Raw genomic sequence first — 23,299 nt, forward strand, 5'->3', positions numbered from 1 at the left:
ATTACTCAGCTCTTTAAACGTGGCAAAAAAATTTAAATATATATCTTTTAAAATATGGGAGTATATATAGTTTTTCAAAATTCTATTAGGAAAAATACTAGAAAAAAATTGAAGATCCCTACTGTAGACCACAGACAGCCATAAAAGACATGGTCAGACTTGTGCCAGCCTGGTAATGACTATCATTTCTACCTCTCCACGTATCTGGGGTCTAAGAGGGTCTTAAAAGAACTCAAAGAGGATCGCTTTACCTTCATAGAAGTTCTCCTTTCAGTCAGAAATGCACACCCTGATACCTTGTTAACACTGAGCTCATCTTTTAAGATCCAGCTTATCTTTCATTGCTTCATGAAGCCATTGGGATTTAATTTTTCTGGTTCCCGATCCAATTCCAATGTTCACTCAGTCGTGTCCAACTCTTTGCGACCCCATGGACTTTAGCCTACAAGGCTCCTCTATCCGTGGAATTTTCTAAGCATGAGTACTGGACTGGGTTGCCATTTCCTTCTCCAGGGGATCTTCCCGAGCCAGGGATCGAACCCAGATTGCCCACATTGCAGGCAGACACTTTACTGTCTTGGCCACCAGGGAAGCCCACTGGTTTATTGTTGCACAGTAAACTTATGATTACATATCATCTTACATTGCCCACCTTACACTTATGAGTTGGTCTTGGCTTTATAAGAGTATTGTAATCTCCTTGAGGGACCACGTGTCTCTGGTTTCTCCTACAAGACGTACTCAGCAGACTGTTGTTGTTCAGTTGCTAAGTCATTTCTGACTCGTTGTGACCCCATTGACTGTAGCCCACCAGGCTCCTCTGTCCCTGAGATTTCCCAGGCAAGAATACTGGAGTGGTTTGCCGGCTCCTTCTCCAGGGGATCTTCCCCACCCAGGGATTAAACTGCATCTCCTGCATTGGCCTGGGGATTCTTTACCACTGAGCCCACTCAGCAGACTAACAGGCACTTAATCTGTACGTGATCAATTCACATCTTTACAGGGTAAGCAGGGTCATCACACTTCCCGTATGGATGTTGTGGGGTAATAGAAGTTGCCCCACAGTACAATAGGTTGTGTAACAACAAAATCACGAGTTTTGAAGTCAGCCAGTCCAGTCCTGAGTTGTCAAAACTATCTTCACCATCTCTTACCCATTTTGAGCCACAGACTGTTTTTCTCAACAACAACAACAAAAAAGGGTAGGGGACATCTTCCATAGAATGATTGCCTTGGGGCTTGTTTCATAATAGATGCCCAGTTTGCAATAGTCACCTTCCCCTTTCCTGTCCATAGTCAAAGGAAATAGGGGTTTAGGCTTAACATCAGTTAAGTTTTAATACAGTCCATGCATTTTCATCCTCCCAGGATGTGTTCTGGGAATCAACTAGAGTTGATTCAACAAGCAATTAGGACTCAGGATTGAAATCCATTAGTAAATAAAGTATTAAGGTGGGGGAAAGGCTGATATATGTATTTTGAAAGAAAGGGATGTAGTTTAGTTCTGTGTAAATGAGCCAGACTGAAAGACTAAATCTGTGTGACTAGGCCTGCTGCTTATATACACCAGTTCTATTGGGAGGACCTAAGCAATGTAAGGTTTGCTGTCTCTAGATCTCTACTAACTAGTCATGGAACAGAATAATAGTAATTTAATTCAGGACGCAAAGCCCAGTGCGCTTTCTAAGACACAGGTACAGTCAAATTTTATTATATAAAGTTTATGTAATATTTAAAAAATCTTGGGACTTCCCTTGTGGATGCAGGGGATGTAGGCTCGATCCCTGGTTGGGGAATTGGGATTCCCACATGCTGTGGGGCAACTAAACCTGTGCACTCTGGAGCCTGAACGTCTCACCTAGAAAGAAGCCTGGCACTGCAAGGACGAGCCCTCTGGCTGCAACTATGACCCAGTGCAGACAAATAATACATAAAGAAAAAATTTTTCATCGACCGAAATAATAAGAAGGGAAAATGTAAATTCCTGCATTCTGACATCACAAAGCTGGACTCCCTGTTTCAGTCTGAGCACAACGAGGCTTTCAGTGACACCTTGTGCGCCTTTCCCTATATGACTTCTCTCATCTCACCTCACCTTATCCTCTGTCTCTGAGTTATCTCGTCTTTTCATAGCGCTTCACTAGTTTACCTGTTTTACTTTCTGGGTTGTTTTTATCTCTTCTCTTTTACCCTCCAGACTGTGATGAGTTCCACAAAATGCTTGCTTCACTCACCACTTTATGCTGAGTTTCTAGCACAATGATTGACACGTGTACTTAAGGAATAAAGGAGTGAATATATGAAAGTTAAAATTATACTAATTTATTGTTTTAACCATAAGAGCACATTTATTGGTCTGTAAAGTGCACTGAGATTTGTTAACCTACAACATAATTATTTGCACTAAACTTCTTTGCCAGTAAAGGATTAAATCATGCTGAAATTGAAGGTCAAGCTATGCTTTAACATCAAGTATTAATACATAATTAAACGCCGTTATACTTAATAAGAAAGTTTGTAAATTAAATAAAAACAACAGTATTTTATTAGAGTCAATTTATTGTGTCACTATTTTTAGATTTTCTTCTATGAATATACTCAGTTAAAGAAGATAATATCAGTCTTTCAGAAATAAATGTAAAAGGTGAAAATAGATGACTAGCTCTGAAGATAGCATATCTAATTGGACGTTATTTGGCCTCCAGAATTTCCTATTATATTTAAATTTAAATCCATCCTTTACTATTATTATCACTATTTTCTGAATTATTTCCTTCTACCATATTCCAAAACTTGATCTTTCAGTTACTTATGTATTTACTAAATACTCACTCATTTATTCAGTGAGCGTTTATTGACTAGCACAGTTATCAGACCCTGGGAGTTATACTGTCCTTGCAACAAAATATTTATCATGGTATAACCTAGTCTCCACGCTCCTACCGGCTATCATGACACCAGTTTTATTTTCATTCCCCATCAGAATCACTTTTCCTAGAACCACTCTTTTTTTTTTTTTTTTTTTTTTGACTTTAAATGATTTAAAGCACTTAATTTTTTTTAAGATTATTTATTTTTGGCTGTGCTGGGTCTTCATTACTGCATGGCACTTCTCTAGTTGGGGCAAGTGGGGGCTACTTTCTAGCTGCCATGAACAGGCTTCTTATTGTGATGGCTTCTCTGTTGCAGAGCCCTGGCTTTAGAGTGCTTGGGCTTCAGTAGTTGTCTCCTGTGCTCTAGAGCACGGATTCAATAATTGTGGTGCATGGGCTTAGTTGTTTTTCAGCATATGGGATCATCACAGATCAGAGATCGAACCTGTGTCTCCTTCATTGGCAGGCGGATTCTTTACCACTGAGTCCCCAGGGAAACCCTCCTAGAACCACTCTTGATCCATTCATTCAACAACCGTTTATGCTGCTGTGTCCTAGGGATCTCACAATTTAATTTTCTCCCTCATACTGAAAGGGTTAGCAGTCAGGTAGGAAGGTCCCCAAGTGGCAGGAGGAAACAAATGACAAGCCAAGCAGCTGACTACCCTACTCCACCTCACCCCACCCCACTCCATTCCTTTAGCCACAGGAGGCTCCTTTTGATCCAATGTTGTTGTGCTAAGATGATAATCTCCTTAAAGTAACTTTTTTCCCAAACCTTGAGCTGCTCACTTCAGTTCAGTTCAGTTCAATTGCTCAGTTGTATCTGACTCTTTGTGACCACATGAATCACAGCACGCCGGGCCTCCCTGTCCATCACCAACTCCCGGAGTTTACCCAAATTCATGTGCATCGCGTCGGTGATGCCATCCAGCCATCTCATCCTCTGTCGTCCCCTTCTCCTCCTGCCCCCAATCCCTCCCAGCATCAGGGTCTTTTCCAATGAGTCAACTCTTCGCATGAGGTGGCCAAAGTATTGGAGTTTCAGCCTCAGCACCAGTCCTTCCAATGATCACCCAGGACTGGTCTCCTTTAGGATGGACTGGTTGGATCTCCTTGCAAGGGACTCTCAAGAGTCTTCTCCAACACCACAGTTCAAAAGCATCAACTCTTCAGCTCTCAGCTTTCTTCACAGACCAACATGACTACTGGAAAAACCATAGCCTTGACCAGACGGAGCTTTGTGGGCAAAGTAATATCTCTGCTTTTTAATGTGCTCTCTAGGTTGGTCATAATTTTCCTTCCAAGGAGGAAGCGTCTTTTAATTTTATGGCTGCAATCACCATCTGCAGTGATTTTGGAGCCCCAAAAATAAAGTCTGACACTGTTTCCACTGTTTCCCCATCTATTTCCCATGAAGTGATGGGACAGGATGCTATGATCTTAGTTTTCTGAATGTTGAGCTTTAAGCCAACTTTTTCACTCTCTACTTTCACTTTCATCAAGAAGCTTTTTAGCTCCTCTTCACTTCCTTCCATAAGGGTGGTGTCATCTGCATATCTGAGGTTATTGATATTTCTCCCGGTGATCTTGATTCCAGCTTGTGCTTCTTCCAGCCCAGCATTTCTCATAATGTACTCTGCATATAAGTTAAATAAGCACAGTGACAATATACAGCCTTGATGTACTCCTTTTCTATTTGGAACTAGTCTGTTGTTCCATGTCCAGCTCTAACTGTTGCTTCCTGACCTGCATACAGGTTTCTCAGGAGGCAGGTCAGGTGGTCTGGTATTCCCATCTCTTTCAGAATTTTCCACAGTTTATTGTGATCCACACAGTCAAAGGCTTTGGCATAGTCAATAATGCAGAAATAGATGTTTTTCTGGAACTCTCTTGCTTTTTCCATGATCCAGCGGATGTTGGCGATTTGATCTCTGGTTCCTCTGCCTTTTCTAAAACCAGCTTGAACACCTGGAAGTTCACGGTTCACGTACTGCTGAGGCCTGGCTTGGAGAATTTTGAGCATTACTTTACTAGCATGTGAGACGAGTGCAATGGTGCGGTAGTTTGAGCATTCTTTGGCATTGCCTTTCTTTGGGATTGGAATGAAAACTGACCTTTTGCAGTCCTGTGGCCACTGCCGAGTTTTCCAAATGTGCTGGCATATTGAGTACAGCACTTTCACAGCATCATTTTTGAGGTTTTGAAACAGCTCAACTGGAATTCCATCACCTCCACTAGCTTTGTTCATAGTTATGCTTTGTAAGGCCCACTTGACTTCACATTCCAGTATGCCTGGCTCCATTATGATTATCTTGGTCGTGAAGATCTTTTTTGTACAACTCTTCTGTGTATTCTTGCCACCTCTTCTTAATATCTTCTGCTTCTGTTAGGTCCATAACGTTCCTGTCCTTTATTGAGTCCATCTTTGCATGAAATGTTCCCTTGGTATCTCTAATTTTCTTGAAGAGATCTCTAGTCTTTCCCATTCTGTTGTTTTCCTCTATTTCTTTGCATTGATTGCTGAGGAAGGCTTTCTTATCTCTCCTTGCTATTCTTTGGAACTCTGCATTCAAATGGGAATATCTTTCCTTTTCTCTTTGCCTTTCGCTTCTCTTCTTTTCACAGCTATTTGTAAGGCCTCCTCAGACAGTCATTTTGCTTTTTTTGCATTTCTTTTCCATGGGAATGGTCTTGATCCCTGTCTCCTCTACAATGTCACAAACCTCCGGTAATTGCCAAAAAAATACATTTCACTCAAGAAAATGTTTTTCTTAAACTATGTTAATGAAACTATGTATCTTGCTTGGAGATCTGTTTTCCTTCAAGGCATGACAATTGTTTTATGGATACAATATATCTTGCCCAGAGACAACTCTTCCCCAGTCATTGCCCCTTGTGCAGATATGTATGTTGGGGGAGAGAAACCCAGGCGCAACTCTCTCAGCCTTGAGGTGTTTCTTTTATCTGTGATCAACAGCTTGCTTAAGTATAAGATGCCTTGCTAAAAACTGGCAAGGGAGTGTCTTTTCTCTCCCCTTCTGATGTCTATGTCAGAAGCTTTTTTTCTCTTTTATACTTTAATAAAACTTTGCTACATAAAATCTCCATGTAACCAAGCTTCCTATCTGGCTCCAGATGGAAGTCCTCTTCTCTGGAGGCCAAGAATCCCAGTGTCATCCACGGGTCATAGCGGCAACGTCTCACTATCTACCATACATTTTGTAGTAGATTTTTGTCTTCATTAACCACTCTCTTTACTCATCAGGCAGGTCAGAAACCTCCAAGTAATTCTGACTCCACTCTCCTCTCTCTTCACATTCAAGAAGGTGGAGGATTCTGATGATATTAATTGCTAAATGTCTCTGGGATACAGACTTCACTGTTCATGCCTATAAAAATATCCTAATTCAGGCTCCATCATATCTTGCCTGGACTATTGCGAAAACCTGCTAGATGGTTTCCATTCATTGAACTGTGTTTCTGATTCTACACAGCTGCTTCAATGACTGTTTTTTTTCAGAGGAAAAAGACAGAGGAAGAAAAGGAGAACCTAACTATTGTCACTTCTATGCTTAAAAGGCATGACGATGTAATGGATTTATAATTTACTATTTTAAGCAGGAAAAGGTCAAAAAGGGAAAAAAAAAAAAAAAGGAACAAACAACCAAATGAAAACTTCAGCAAGAAATTAACAGCCTTTCTTAGTAAGACCCTATCTGCTCCTTGTGAGGTTATCTTTCTTTTCTAGTTATTCTCTGAGCCCCAGTATCTTGGAATCCTCTCCTCATTGTTAGACCATTTTCTGTCGTTTATTGCCTCCATGTTCCAGGACATAATTCTTCATTCTTCCTGGAATGCACTTCTCTTGCCTTATTCACAAGTGCCTTTTTCTGTGATTCCTACAGTATATTGTATCAAAATTGTAACCTTTACTTTCTGTATGGTTTTTACAACTGCTTAACTCATCTGCCTCCCCTCTAAAATTCTAGATTTCTGAGTTTCCATCATCGTTGAGTTGCCAGTGTTGGCCCAGTGCCCAGCACACAGTAGGTACTCAAAAGGATCTTAATGCATGAATAAATCACTCTCTCAGGAGGTGAAGAGAAATAAAAGAATAATATTGTTAAAGCCTAATTGTTGCAAAATAGAGGCATAGATGAAGACACAGTCTCGCAGACTTCCATCCCTTGTCAGAAGTCATGCACGTGAAAGCTCATAGGCTGTCAGTGCTAGTAGGTAGGTTGACACAGCTCCTGCACAATTTTACCATCACTTTGGGCAGTTCACACCTGTGGAACCTACTTTGACATCATATCTGTAGTTGAGTCAGACAGTTGAGAGAAGTCAAAACCAAGAGATGACTGTTTCAGTGACTCTTCCTGAACCACTCCAGAGTTTCTCTTTGGAGTTTTTCTCTTTCAGAAAATTTAACACAACAGCTGCACCATTAGGCCAGAGCTGATTTTAGAGCTTTTATTTTTGTCCTGCTGTAATTCACATGGGCTTCCCTGGCAGCTCAGCGGTAAAGAATCTGCCTACCAATGCAGGAGACTCGAGTTCAATCCCTGGGATGGGATGTCTATCCTGGAGAAGGAAATGGCAACCCACTCCAGTAGTCTTGCCTGGGAAGTCCCATAGACAGAGGAGGCTGTTGGGCTACAGTTCATAGGGTTTCAAAAGAGTCAGATATGACTTGGTGACCAAAGAATGCATGCCATTTTCCACTCCACGCTTTCTGAGTAAATGTGTCTCCAGTTGAATTTCCTGAGGACTGTGAGGCATAATTTCTCTTAGGATATTTTGGGTTTTGGAGCACTTTGTTGGTTCCCGATGCTCAGTCAGGTACTGCGGTGATGAATGTATCGCTCCTGGTCAGTCCTCCCCCACTCCCCTGCACCCCACCATGCCCTGCTATGCTGTCCCACCTTCTCTCTTGCAGGGGTTGTTTCCATCATCACCCTAACCAGGTGGCATATGAGTGTTATATTTGCATGATCCATGCCAGAGTGATCAATTTTCCCCAGGCCTGGAGGACCATTCCTTGCATCTGACTGTCCTCAATAGTGCGGTCAGGAGCATCTCTCCTGGGCTGGAACAACCACATCCTGGACATGCATGGACCAGGCTGCATTGGGGACTGGCCATCCAAGGACACCCGCCACTCCTCCTTTGTGTTTGTTTCTTGGCGCCTGAGGGTGTCATTGCTCACTGTTACGGCCATATTCTGTTTTCCATTCAAAATGTGAGCCGAAGACTATGAACACCCCTCCCTCAAACTGTCGTCAGTAGAAATTTTCCTCAGAAGAGAACCTCTCTTCCCCCACAGCTGGTGCGGCTCTCGGGGACTTCCTGTTTGATAAATTTTGCACAATGAGTTACTGTCTTAAAAAAAATCAGTGAGGAATTTACTCTCTCTACGTCACTCTCTAAACCAGAAAAAAGGAAGGAAAAGTGTTCTGGATGGGCAAAATCAACAACCCCCAAAACCTTACATTCTCAAGCATTCTGAGAGTTGAAAAACTCTCATAAAGGGAATTTCGCACTTCCCATAAGTTTATTCACCGAATCTAAACCAGAAAAAGGGAGGAAAAGTGTTCTGGATGGGCACAATCAACAACCCCCAAAACCCTACCTTCTCAAGCATTCTGAGAGTTGAAAAACTCTCATAAAAGGGATTTCGCACTTCCCATAAGTTTATTCACCGAATCTGCACTAGAGAATGTTACAGATATTTTGCCTGGAAATCACTTTTTGAGTCATAAAAGACAAGAACTGACAATGGCAGTTTCTTGTTAAGTGCTAACAAGAAGGAAGTCTAAAGTAACAGACCAGGGCCTCCTTCATATTCCAGTTTCTAACTTCAGTCATGTATGTTTTCCTTACTCATTGCCTTTTCCTACTCTTTTCTCTTCTCTCATCAAAATTCTCTAGTCTCTCGCTCAATCTGCCAAACCCCTCTAGCTTTCACCTCTTTAAAATCACTAGTCACTTATATTATTTTAAATCATGACCCATTATTCTCAACTTTCATGTTCCAACATTTTTCATGCACATTCATTCTGAAAACAAAATCAAATCCCTTGTTCAATCCAACTATGTGTTTTCTCCATGACTGTAGTCAATAAGATAAGCTGGAGAAAAACCACATTGGATTCCCAGCATCTGTACTCAGTGAGCAGTGAGACTTTCTGTTACTGTCTAGTAATCTTTGGATCTCTGGATGATCCAGTCTGTGTGTTTTGTGTGTGTGTGTGTGTGTGTGTGTGTGTGTGTGTGTATGTTAAGTCACTTCAGTGGTGTCTAACTCTTGGTGACCCCATGAACTGTAGCCCCCCTGGCTCTTCTGTCTGAGGGATTTCCCAGGCAAGAATACTGGAGTGGATTGCCATACCCTCCTCCAGGAGATCTTCCTGACCCAGGGATTGAACCCAAACCTCTATGTCTCCTGCCTTAGCTGGCAAATTCTTTACCACTAGCACAACCTGGAAAGCCCAATCTACTCTCTACTTAGTTGCTATTGCTATCACAAATCATCATTTCTCAACTTACTCTCTTGTCCTACTATGCCCCACCTCATTTTTATGAAACAATCATGCTTCTTATTTGTTGGGCAAAATAAAGTAATTATCAAGAAATTCCTCAACTCCTTGACTCCATGTTCAAACTCATTCTTAGACCTCACTCTTTAGTTGCAAGGTAATGGGAGAGATCTCTCAGGACCAATCTGATTCTATATTCTTGTTTCTTCCCCACCCCCATTCTCTGCCTCAGGGACCTCTCTCAAGTAATAATTTTCTCTTTTACTTAGATCCTCAATTTCTCCCTTACTATGGGCTCAGTATCTTTAGCATGGTGGTGGTGGTTTAGTCACTAAGTTGTGTCTGACTCTTGTGACCCCATGCCAGGCTCCTCTGTCCATGGGATTCTCCAGGCAAGAATACTGGAGTGGGTTGCCATTTCCTTCTCCAAACTCTAGCATATAAGCGTGCAAATTTAATTCAAAATATATTCTCAACTCCCTCTAGCTTATCACTTTATTTTTCTCCTCATCACTGTTAACTAAAAGAATATTGATGCCACATCATCACTCGATAAGCATTTATTTGACCAATATTTATCAAACATCTAAAATGTACCAATTGCTTGCTGTTATGGGCTGAATATTTGTGCCCCTCATGTATTCAATGTGATGGTGTAGGAGATGGGGCCTTTGGTAGGTAAATAGGGACATACGAGAATGGGGTCATGAGGGTGGGGTCCTCGTGATGGTTCAGTGCCCTTATAAGAAGACAAAGAGAAACCACTCTCATTCTCTCTCTCAACTGACAGGAGAATATAGAGAGAATGTGCTATCTACAAGCCAAAAAAAGAGGCCTCAGAATGAAAATCTTACTGGCAACTTGATCTTAGACTTCCCAGTCTCCAAGTCTGTGAGAAATGAGTTTCTATTGTTTAAGCCACTCAGTAGTAATGTGTTATGGAAGCCCAAGCAAAGACAATTACTAATCACTGAGGATACATAGTGAATGAGGTTGAACCACAGCCTCAGGAAGTCTGCCATTTAGTAAATTCACATATTTTTTCCTCAACCCATTGCCAATTGGCGATTCCTTCTTCTACCACACTCTCACAGAAACAGCACTCATTAAGGTCATTGATGGTCTCCCACATGTTAGAGCCAGTGGACAATTTTCAGGTTTTTTTTTCCTGGCATCTGTGGCATTGAGACTTGTGACATTGTTGACAACTCCCACTTAATTGTGAGTTTCTGCTCTCGGTGTTTCTAGGACGCCTTTCTATGTTGTTTTTGTTACTGACTCTCTGGCCCCATCTTCTTGTCTCATTCAAGGGCTTCTTTTCCTTGAGCCTCTTTATTCTTGCTTTCTTTTAAATCCATTCACTTTATACTGCTACCAGATTAATTGTTCTCAAGTGCAAATTTTCTTGTATCACTACCCAGAATAAGTCCTTTAAGGGTTCCATTGCCTTCACAATTAAAAATAAGGCCCCTGAGCTGACTCTCAGGCCCTGCATAGCCGTCTCATTTTTCACACACCAGTCTCATCCAGTCTCATTTTTTCCACACACCGTCCCTTTAGCCACCTCAGGCTCCAGGCAACTGTAGTATTTCTTGTCCCCAGAAATTGACATGTTATTTTACTTCTTTGTCTTAGCCCATTTCCTTTCCTTGGAACATTTTGTCTATCCTGCTTTTCTAAACTCCTCCTCACCTCAGAAGGCCTGAGATCAGGATCTACTTGCTATTACCTACCTCTGAATTGGTTCTCTCTTGTATATTCCCATAGCCCTCACCAGTCACCTCCCTCGTGGCATGTATCCCCTTTGGCAGCAGCATATTTATGTACTTGTCACCCTCGCCGAATAGTGAACTTCTCAAGAGAGACTCAGTCTTATTTCATTTCTACATACGTGCAATAGGGACAAGCAACTATTTTTGGAAAGAGTTACAGAGGGCATAGGAAGAAGTGGTGAAAGTACAAAGAGGTATGACTGGGCCTCTGCTGCCATATCAGTAAACAAGCGTTAGGGGAAACACACACTGAAAGTGCCCACTTTGACCAAGCACCAAAGTAATCATTTCCATGAGTTATTTTATGACAGGAGGTCCTAATAAGGAACATGGAACTAACAAGCCACTACCAACTGGAAGAATTTGGGAAAGGTCAAAAGGAGATGCCACGTGTCCTACCACCTTCCAGAATCCTCCTCACTGAAATGCATCTTGGCTGAGCAGTATGTGCACCCCTACGAATGACCCCGTGTCAGAGTGATTAGCCAGAGTCCACCCGGAAACTAATCCTGTCGCCGAAACTGCAAGGCATGTGACAGAGCAGTTCTCCTGGGTTCTTTTACCTTGCTGCTCTCTGCCTGGGCTTCCCTTCCCAATAAGATCTCTTGCTTTGTCAGCCCATGTCTCTGTGGACAATTCATTTCTGAATGTTAAACAAGAGCCCACTCTCAGGCCCTGGAAGGGGTCCCCCTTCCTGAAACACAAGGATGTCAGAGTCACCAGCAACTGCAGCCACCACACATTTATAATACTAATAGGAGGAACTTCTGTTACTGAGTCCAAGATTGTTCCGCAAGCCACATGACATGTAAATAAATTGGGAGACAAGGTTTTGGGATGAGGAATTAATGACTTTATTTTTAAAGCCAGGAGTCCCAGAAGATGGCATACTAATGTCCTAGAGAACCATCTTGCTGGGGTCGGGATGGTAGCTTCTTTTATAGAACAAAGAGTGGGGAGATGAGGAGGTAAAGTAAAAAGGGCATATGTGTGTGTGTGTGTGTGTGTGTTTGTGTGAAGTTGCTTCAGTCGTGTGTTCAATTCTTTGCAATGCTATGGACTCTAGACCACCAGGCTCCTCGGTCCCTGGAATTCTCCAAACAAGAATAACTGGAGTGTGTTGCCATCCCTCCTCCAAGGGATCTTCCCAGCCCAGGGATTGAAACCATGTCTCTTATGTCTCCTGCATTGGCAGGCGAGTTCTTTACCACTAGTACCACCTGGGAAGCCCCAAAAGGCCATAAGTTGCAAATATTTCCTGGTTTTAGCCAGACCCTTGGATGGGATGTGTAGGATATTTCCACTGACTATAATAACAATTCTAAGACCTACCAATAGAGGCTTGCGCTTGTTAGGTACAATTTTATTAAAATCAGAATTTAATACATCAGAAAACATTTTATGTTTAGTAATGATAACAAATACAAAGTTAATAATTTATTTACAATTCTTACTGCACTCTGCAGATTACATCCATTATCTTTGCAAAACTCCATGAAATAGATACTAATATTATTTTATTTATGGATTTATGAGCTAGGTTCAAAGGAGTTAAAATTTACTTGCTTCAGGACTCTTTGGTGCCTGGATTTGAACCTGGTTTGCTGTTGTATATTTTTACCAACTGATATGTAATCTTGATACAAGGAAAAAAACTCTTAACCTAATTAAAGGGACATTAGTAAGTACATCAAGCTGAAACTCTGCTAGGAAGGGCCTTGTCTGTCTCTGCTTCCCACAATATCCCCAGATTGTAGCATGAGTTGCCTCACCTCATAAGGGCTTATTGAATATTTGTGAAATGAATTAACATTCAAAATGCCTTAAAGAAACACATCTAGCTGCCTTCATGGAAGGTTCATGCAATTTGAATCTATGAATATTATACGGCATTGAAAGAGACATGTAGTAAAGTTAATAAGAATTATAATAAATAAAAGACATTAAATTCCAGGGTTAATTAAGTAGACTGAGCATTACCACCTAACTCCACATCAGCTAATAAGTAAAAAATAACAACCCAAATTAAATTAATCCAATTTTCCTAAATGTCAATCCAGAGTAAGGGCCAAACTTTTACTTAATATTCAACTTTATTTCCTCCCTGCCCAGTTTTAAAGAGCCCTCTTGCAGCTCTTATGTTTCTAACTGATGAGATGCCAGACACCGGCTTAAGACCTATCTGCAGTTGGGAGAGAAATGCATTTAAGATCCATCGTGATGTTACAGAAAGACAGAGACAAGCCAAACAAAAAAGTGACTTTTAACTCTTCTTCCATCATTTTTATCATCACTAATGATGAATCATTATCAGTGGGTGACAGTGACAGAACCAATGGGTCAAAGTTTGATGTAATCCAAGTTCATCCTTTATAGGATTGAATAACAATAATGAAAGATGGGACTAAAATCAGATGCTACTTAGACTATCACTAAAAGGACCATTTTGAAATTCCCCATTCTATGTAATATTAACAGAACTTTTGTGATTCATAAGGAAATATGAATTGCTCTTGGACTCTTTGACCTCAGGGAGTAATTGAGCAAGACAGATTCTTTTAATTCAGTGGTTGCTTTATACAATGGAAAATCACTTGTGGCACAAAGTGTGTATCAGGCACCATCAACTTCTAACATGTCAGAAATTTTCACTTTAATGCATATTTTTCAATGACTGAATTTTCCAAAGGACATAATGTATTTCTCAAAAAAAAAAAAAAAGAAAGAAAGAAAGAAAGAAAGAAATCCTTGGCAGTTAAAATGACTTTGTTTCATACACATGTGTGAAATTGCTAGAAAATCTCGGATTTTCTGTAGTGTTGGGTCCTATTTAGTGTCATGTCAAATGTTTGCTCAATCAAATTTATCAAAGAGGCAATTCTAGGATGAAAAAGAAAATAAATTCCTTAATTTTATGTGAAACCAAAGACTGTTGCTCTATGTGTAAGTGTTGCTGAGCAACTTCTAGAAGATACCATTGCAAAGCAACACACAAGGGTTTCGCTGGTGGCTCAAATGGTTTAAAGAAACACACACACACACAAATGATGAATTTCAAGGTGATCAAGATTTATAGGTAATCATACATTAGCAGTGGATGTACATGGTAAAGCTGGTGTTGATGGAAGATAGATGTCTCCATCTATTTCATTTCAAACATGAACATAGTAGGATTAGCCTCTCCTCCTAGTGATTTCTCATAATTTTCCAAGAATTCTAGATTTAGAGAAAAGGTTCCAGCAGAAACCAAACAAAGCTACATTTGAAGAAGAATGAAGTAACTGTAGGGCTGTATTCATGTAGTGTGTTATTTAATCTTCATTGCTTTTCAATAAATCCACTGCATAAAGAGTGGTCAGAGCTACTGAAGAGGCCATTTTTTCATAGTCATTATTTAGACTAAACATGGATTGTGAGGACTCAAGGATTTCTTTGACAATGTAGGAAAGTAAGTGAATCATTTCATTTCCTAATTTTTATTTCTTACATGACTATTCTAGTGGTGTTGCATCTTCATAATTAATCACACCTGAAAGAAAGTGAAGTCGTTCAGTCATGCCTGACTCTGCTACCCCATGGATAGTAGCCTGCACCAAGCTCCTCCGTCCGTGGAATTTTCAAGGCAAGAGTACTGGAGTGGGTTGCCATTTCCTTCTCCAGGGAATTGTCCCAACCCAGGGATCGAACCCAGGTCTCTCACGTTGTAGACAGACGCTTTACCGTCTGAGCCACCACTTGAAAGACTGCTAAATGATCCAGTTGGCCTACTGAAGAAGGAAGAACCAAAAAAAGAATTCACTAAATGAACTTTCTTGCTTTGTTTTTGAAGAAACAGATTTATTTTTTGTTTTCTCTGAATTGTTCTTTATTCTTGTATTTCTAAATCATATTTAAGTTAATACTCTAAGTTATAACCAACCTAAGATCATGTATAACAACAAAAACAAATTCCAACTGTCAGTGCAAATGAGAATGTCTATATAATTTAGAAAAGACAAAAGTTCTCCACATAAAAATTTAAGTTGTCTAATTGCATACATTTCTTTAAAATTGAGTAATTTTAGGAGGAAGAAAAAAAAGCTTTTCCAGGCCTTGTTTTAACTGTCAATGATTCTGAAACTTTAGTATTTCTGTGAAAATTACTGACATTCTCAAAAGAAATGTAAAATTTCATGATTTGGAAGAATAATGATTTCCTGTAAGATAATTAATGCATTTAACAAAGTATATCCAATGATTTAGAAATAATACAGAGGCCCAGAGATGTTAAAAACATGTCCAATGTCACACATTTAGTTTCTATTGAATCTTGGACCAGAGGTTTGCTTTTCTGATTCACAATCTAGTGTTCTAATTGAACTTTTAAACATCAAGTTTATCCCTGGTTTTGCAGTATATAGTTTAAGAATGTTATTAAGTTACTTCTGAAATGGAATAAACATGGCTTCATCTTTCTATGAAACTGTTTCCGCCTTTATGTATATAGATATTTAATTTATAAGACTCTTCCTATCCTTTACTTAGTATGGCTTTAATAGCCTTAAATATGGTTAAAATAGTATGTTTTATATTATGACTTTTACCACAAAATTTTTTTAATTAAAAAATAAATTTTAAAAATCCTCAGAAGGTAATACTGGCATTTGAAGACTGGGAAATAAAACTGATTCATTTTAAACTCTTGAGAAAGCCCCCTTTGTTTATTTATACTTCTAGTTTTAGCAAGAAAATCTGAGCCCTGTGTTTGAGTAAGTTTCATCCAAGTGATGAAAAGTACAATTACTACTAATCCATTAGGCAAATTGTGACTTTTAGTCCCAAGTGTTAAGGCAATCCTATCATGATTTCTATTAAGTCCTTTAAAGAAAAGTATGATCGTGACTTCTTGAGGTCTCTAGGGCCTTACTTTTTGAGAAGTGAAAGAGACCTTAGTCATCGTGCTTTTATATTTAGAATGATCTGACCTAACAATAGTGCTGTGGGAAAACTGCATTTTACAACTGAAAGTGATGGGTTATTTTTTCAATAATTACAATAAACTTGCAGAGAAATTCTACATTGAATTTGATTATAAGCTGATAAATATCTTCCATTAGTGAATTAAATGATAATGGAAACATGATTTTGTTCCTGTTTTGGTTACAGAGAAATCAAATATTTGCTACTTCAGGATCTTTTTATCACTTGCTAATGACATAGGGAATTTGTTCTAGTGACTCCAAGGAATTTACAGGGAAACATGTCCTGTATTCTGGAAGTAAGTGACCCACTCTGATGGTCTTCTCAAGTAGTCCAGGGGTCTCGGTGATTTGTAGCGCATAAGTAGGTAAGTACCACTGACAGCTATCAGTGTTCCAAAGAGAAAAAGTCCTCTATTTATCACCTGTAAAAAGAGTAAGAACTTTCCTTTTATTTGTTCAAGAGGTTAAAATCTTGAAAATAGACTTCATTCTTAAACAGCATTGTTTCCTTTCCTATTTGTTCTTCAATGTGAAACAGATTTCATTGCATGACCACTAGGTGAAGTCCTGCAATGGCTGGTAATTTGAAGCTTCCTACCTTCCTCTCTTTCTCCTCTCTCTCCCCAGAAATTCCCGATTCCACATGTTCTGTATAAAGAATTCTTAGCATTCAGTCTTTGTCCAGCCACAAAGAAATCCACAATTGAAAAAAAAAAAAAAAGAACTTTGAACTCTGTCTTGGAAGAAGCCACAAGTGATTCAGTCACTGTTCAGACCCTGCACGAAGTGTCCCTAAGAAGAGTGATGGGTCCAATGAACCTCTGTGACTTGGAAGATGCACATTCAAAGACTTAGACACCTTCACCGTCTACAGTCTATCAACCATACAAGCCGAGGAGTCCAGCCTGGGTTGTGTGCATTCCCGTATCATCCTGGCCTCTAACATTACACCAATGGTCCTACATTTAACTGCTTATTGCTATCTCTTTCCCTTTGGACTTTTAGCTTTTTGAGGGCAGGGACCTTATTTTATTCATCTATGTATGAATAAATCTCGATTCATTCCAATCTAGTCTCTATAAGCAAAGTAATCTTTCTAAAATCCACACCTGAGAATGCAAGTCTCCTTTGTCTTCCGATTTTCCTTAAAATAATATTCATGATGTTTCGAGTCCTACTTGCTATTCCAGCTCCTTCTCCTGTCATTCTCACACATATGAGCTTCTTCCAGCTCCACCGAATATTTGCCACTCTGAATGTCTGAGAGGTTTTCTCAACCTCCACCCTCCTTCCCCAAGTCTACGACCATTCCCCTCCAGGGCAGTGCCTCTCCACTGCAAGTGGCCATTTCCTGTACTAGTCTCTGGCTATACAATGGGTAAGGGCTGCCTCATGTTCATCACCATGCCTAGCTCAGTGTCTGCGTACTAAATAGAACTATTTATTTAGTGAATGAAGTTGTAATATTTCCACAGTGGAAGATCAGGAATCTGAATCTCCATATATGGCATCTGTGAGTGGACTGCCCAAAATTAATGAGGATTAGATTGTGTTTTATAAGTGATTTGACTTTGTCCAATTTTTTATGTTAAAATCATAGGAATCTCAGCATTGGAGGGAATCTCATTGCATTCCCATCTTAAGTCATTGTCAATCACTACAATACTTAGATGTTTTTCTCAAAGAACAAATATAATTTTGTATTACCTGTTTTGTTTTTTTCAGAAATAGAATCATTTGTACTTGTTGTTCAGTTGCTAAGTTGTGCCTGACTCTTTGCAACCCCATGGACTGCAGCACGCCAGGCTTCCCTGTCCTTCACTATCTCCAAGAGTTTGCTCAAACTGAAGTCCATTGAGTCAGTGATGCCATCCAACCTTCTCACCCTCTGTCACCCTCTTCTCCTCCTACCCTCAATCTTTTCCAGCACCAGGGTCTTTCCTAATGAGTCAGCTTTTCACATCAGGTGGCCAAAGTATTGGAGCTTCAGCTTCAGCAAAAGGCCTTCCAAAGAATATTCAAACCAGTCAATCCTAAAGGATTTTGCCCAATTTTATAAATTAAACCCATAGGAGTATTGCATGAAGAAAGTCAACTGCTAAATAAAAGTAAAAGGTCATGCTGCTAAAATAAAATAAAAAGTTTAGAAATATCAACATCAGTTTCTTTTTGGAATTTCTTCTCTTCAAGAATTGCCTCTTAAGAGGCAATGGGAGTTGCCTCTTCTTCGTAATTTTGTTCATTAGGCATTCTGTCACCTGTGTAGCCAGGACATTTTTTATTGGAAGGCAAATACTTGGTGTCTGTTTCATCATTTCCATATTTGTCTGAGGTAAACATAACACTGTAAACTTCAACATATCAAATTACAAGTAAGTGTAACTTGTTCCCACCTTTTTCTGCCAGTACCAGTGCTGCACTGCTTCATGGTATCTTATTCTGGAAAAGGTGACCTGTAAAAGTTTAAAAAGTATTCTTCAGTATTCTATAATGACTAAACAGAAGATTAAAATGAGGAAAAGTCTTAAATCCAGACCTTACCATGGTATAAAGAGGAATAAAGGTAGATGGCATAATAGCATGAAGAAGTCTTTCTATGTTCTTTTGGAAGATGAACCACCCTGAGTTGACATGTGCTCGCATCTGTAATAATGTAAGGAGTCTCAAAGCATATCTTTTCAAATGTACATTTAATTGTTTACTACAACTTATTATCACTCTTCATTCCCATTCACCACAAAGGAAGACTCAAAGTAGTCAAATAAATTCTTGCTTCCTATCCATTTCAGTCATTTTCTTTTCAGCCAGTGTCACAGGACAGTAACTTGAAAAGGTACAGCAATTATGCAAAACCTGTTAGAACTCTATTTTGCTCGCGGGTCAATTCTATTTCAGCAAGTGTTTGCATGAATCTGTGAGTTGTCTGTGAGCCCAAGATTTGATTACTTTCTGTTATTTTCTGATCAGTTTGCAACATTATTTTGGCAAGAAGAGATCTGTTTAAAGCTATGCCTCTAGGTTTAGTTCATATTCAAGATAAATCTTATGTTATAATTGTCTTGTTTTAAAGACAAGACAAGATATCTCAATGAGAATTCCAGAAGCTTACAGAAGCTTACCTTCACCACATATGAAAAATTCTGCTTAAGTTGAAGTCTACTTTATTTATTTCTGTCTTCAGGAGATAGAAAATAGCTACACTCTTTCTAAAAATTTATCTTGTAAATTTCTTCATTTGATTGAAAAACTATAACCATAATCATTTACTGTGAGTTTTCATGTGACTGGCTCAAAATGGAATTGTGGTTTTCTTCTGAGTATTAATCTATTGACTGTGAATTTCTTTGGTGTTACATATTTCTTTCAGTACAAAAAACCCCAAAGATTATTTAATGCTACTGTAAGTTCACAGCTTATAATGTTAAGAATGGAAAGGTTATTCAATGTCTCTTAAATTTTCCAAATATATTAACTCATATCAAAAATATTTTTTAATTAAAACAGTGTATTACTAACTCTACTAAATGTCTAAGGCTTGAGCTTATGAATGATAAGATACTGAAACCAGACACTTTTTCATTTTTGTTACCTTCTAAATGTCCCTGAAATACAGATGAAGATGGTGTGTGGGTTCATTATCACTGTCTCTGCCTTCATATCTCAACCATGTAAAAAGGAATGCTCTGTGTGTGTGTGTTTTCTTTTTGTACCTGTTCTTACACAGCATGCATGAGATGGGGCTGGAACAAAGAAAAATTAAAGAATGTTTATTAGAATATCAGTGCATGATCTTATTGAAAAGAACAAAACCTTCTCACTTACCTCTATGTAATTGTACATGGATAGGTCTGAAATTGCATGGTCATCTGGAACTCTAAATCTTGAGAATTCTGGAAGACACATACCTAGAATCCAAGTTAAATAAGATATCTTTCACAAAACTGTCTGTTAAAAAAATGGGCTGAACTCTATACAGTTCAAATTAAATGGTGTATTCTCTACCAGTGTTCTCTCTAACCTTATAAAGCTATGGACAACAAAGCTGTATGACCAACAATCTATGAATACTGAGCAATAACACATGGACATTTCCCATCACCTATAGTTTAATAAAATTATGATAAAGACTATGAAATATACTAGATTAGTAAATCATTATTTTTTACTTCACAAATGGAAAGCAGTACATATAAATGACTTTAAAGTGATTCCAAATCCTTAGATGTTGCTACTCTCTGTTTTGTTCTTCCTTGCTACCCTATGTAAATTTGTTTCATTTGAACCTAAGTCACCTGGCTTCCTTGGTGGCTCAGATGGTAAAGCGTCTGCCTGCAGTGTGGGAGACTGGGGTTCGATTCTTGGGTCGGGAAGATCCCCTGGAGAAGGAAATGGCAATCCACTCCAGCACTCTTGCCTGGAAAATCCCATGGACGGAGGAGCCTGATAGGCTACAGTCCATGGGATCGCAAAGATTTGGACACAACTGAGCGACTTCACTCCACTTCACTTCACCTGTTTCTGTAGTATAGTGGTTATCACATTCGTCTCACATGTGAAATGTCCCTGATTCTATACCACGCAGAAGCGGTCTTCTCTTTGGGCTTCCCTGGTGGCTCAGACAGTAAAGAGTCTGCCTGCAGTGTAGGAGACCTGGGATTGATCCCTGAGTCGGGAAGGTCCCCTGGAGAAGGGAATGGCTATCTGCTTCAGTATTCTTACCTGGGAAATCCCATGGACAGAGGAGCCTGGAGGGCTACAGTTATGGGGTCACAAAAAGTCAGACATGACTGAGCAACTAACACTCACCTCAGCTCACCCTGTTAGCTTAAACATCAGCTCCTCCATTATTCTCTTATCTCTCAGAGGAAGGCCCCATGTTTTACTCATGTTTGAAAACTTAAACTGGTATATGGTAAATACTGAATAAATATTTCATAAAGTAATGATTGATATAACTTCACAGGGCCAAACAACTCCCATTTTTGGGAAGCCATTTCTAAAGTCTGAGAGTGCACATGAGTACAAGTCCCAGCTTCATCACTTTCTAGCTACTTGGCGTTACTTAAGCTTAAATTTCCTACGTTGTAAACTCTAAGCTTAAATTTCCTCAGCTGTAAACCAGGCACAAGAATAGTACCTATGCCCCTTGTTTTTCATGAGATAATACATTAAAAAAACATTGCAAGATCCCCAACACATATTACATGTTCAGTGATGTTAGTTATTATTGTGATAATTAGTTTTATCTATGTCTTATAACTAAAACCAATATTGACAGTATGTTCTGCTATATAAGCTCTCAATCTATCTCCACCATTGTCATCACATGCTAACCAATCACACAAGGGCTAAGAAGCGAGGAAACAAAATACCTCTGGATCCTGAGCATCTCAGATAACTGGGAAAGAAAGTAAGAAATCCAGAAGAAATTTACCTAGAATCCATAATCTTCTCAGATTCAGACACCATAGTGTCCACTGACACCCTATGACACTTAAAATTTTTTTTACTCTGAGCTTACTTTATTCCAGCCTTTTTTTAAAACTTTTTTTTTTCCCTTGAGGGAGAATATCTCAGAAGGTGCAATGGTAAAGAATCCACCTGCCAATGCTGGAGACCCTTGAGATTGGGGTTCAATCCCTGGGTTGCGAAGAGCCCGGGAGTAGGAAGTGGTGACCAACTTTGAAAGTCCATGGAGCCTGGCAGGCTACAGTCCTTGGGGTTGCAAAAGAGTTGAACACCACTGAGCCCACACAAACAGTCACAGTCACATTACATGAGTTACAGGGGTATAACAGTGATTCACAATTTTTAAAGGTTATACTCCATTTATAGTTATCATAAAATATTGGTTATATTCCCTGTGTTGTACAGTATATCCTTATAGCTTATTTATTTTATACCTCATAGTTTGCCCCTCACCTTACCCTTTTACCCACTAGTAACCACTAGCTTGTATCTGTGAATCAGGCTTTAAAAAAAAAATGCTTTACACAAGTCATTTGATTTAACCCTCACAGCTTTCTGAAGTTGGTATTATCCCCACTTTATTGATGGAAAAAAAAAATGAGACTTTAAAAAAATAAAGTGACTTGTTCAAGGTCAGAGGGCTAATAAGTTGGCAAGTCAAGACTGGAATCTGGAGAAAACAGAAGGCAGAGGAGTAGGTGGACATGGAGTACAACTCTCTCCACAGACACATCAGGAATGCACCTTCAGACACAGAAGTGCATGCAGAACACTAGCTGAGTGTGTACAGGAGTACCTGACCAGAGGGAAAGAATATATAGAATCACGCAAGACTTGGTAGGATGAAGGAACTAGGGGAAAAAACAGGAGTGTTAGAAGGACTGGACCTGCCCTCAGTGGGTGGGGGCACTGAAGCAGGGGTCTGATCCCCACATCGGGCAATTGTCTGAGTCAAAGGAGAAACATTTTAGGCTGAGAGTGAAACAGCTGATCTGTGGCAGCCTAAATGGACTGAGAATCAGACAGTCCTTGTTGCAGCCGTACATACCTCAGAGAGGGACACAGGTCTCCTGGAAGGCGCAGTGGCTGGGAGCTGAAGTTTAGGGATTGTGGAGCAATCCCAGGGTGAGGGCTGCTGTTGACTGTGGAAAGACAGATCAAGGGGATATGAGGGAAGAGACTGGTGGGAAATGCCTGTGGAGGAAAGCCAGGCAGCCATGGAAGAAAGGCAATACTGCTGAGTCACACGTAGGGTGTGGAGCCATCACCATAGCCTCTCTCTCTCCACACACCAGCATCAGCAGCTGAACAATAGAGAGGCTGGCTCATCAAGCACCTGACACAATTAACTACAGAGCAGGACCCCATCCAAGGTGCTCCTTCAAGTGACTGATGTGCCGCTGATCTACAGAGTAGGATCCCAGCCACGGGGGCCCCTCTATGTTCCTGAGGCATGGAACAACAGAGAAGGACCCCAGGCAAGGGAGCCCTCTAAGTACAGAGAAAGACTGGCCAAAGAGGCCTACTGATCGTCAGCTACTAGAGGCTCGAAACAAGACTGTTAGGGCCATGACTCCTATGGTGGAGGAAGTCCATGTTCCCGCACACTTGGTGCTGCCAGGGTCCCCACAAGCCAAGCAGCTGCACCACCTTCACAGTCAACTCTCACTGGGGCAGAGCTG

General features: G+C 39.9%; 2 protein-coding genes across 4 annotated transcripts in view; one reads left to right on the forward strand and one right to left on the reverse strand.

Annotated features, from left to right (window-relative positions):
- The first annotated feature begins 7,729 nt into the window (after positions 1-7,729).
- On the forward strand, positions 7,730-13,563 carry OPN3 (opsin 3). The gene is given in 2 exon segments (XM_068985729.1): positions 7,730-8,118; positions 13,248-13,563. Coding segments are annotated over 2 exon segments (705 nt in total).
- A 637-nt stretch (positions 13,564-14,200) lies between these two features.
- KMO (kynurenine 3-monooxygenase) overlaps positions 14,201-23,299 on the reverse strand; it is a 66,772-nt gene continuing 57,673 nt past the window's right edge. For 2 of the 3 annotated variants that reach the window (XM_068985921.1, XM_068985923.1), the window contains 4 exons: positions 19,971-20,053; positions 18,690-18,791; positions 18,542-18,601; positions 14,201-16,570 (listed from right to left, as the gene is read on the reverse strand). In XM_068985921.1, the coding sequence (XP_068842022.1) occupies positions 16,415-16,570; positions 18,542-18,601; positions 18,690-18,791; positions 19,971-20,053 (401 nt within the window). In that variant the 3' untranslated portion in view covers positions 14,201-16,414. The remainder of the gene's footprint in view (positions 16,571-18,541; positions 18,602-18,689; positions 18,792-19,970; positions 20,054-23,299) is intronic. The other variant, XM_068985922.1, reaches the window with a different exon arrangement.

The sequence above is a fragment of the Capricornis sumatraensis genome, chromosome 14, assembly GCF_032405125.1.
Source record: "Capricornis sumatraensis isolate serow.1 chromosome 14, serow.2, whole genome shotgun sequence".
Lineage (NCBI taxonomy): Eukaryota > Metazoa > Chordata > Mammalia > Artiodactyla > Bovidae > Capricornis > Capricornis sumatraensis.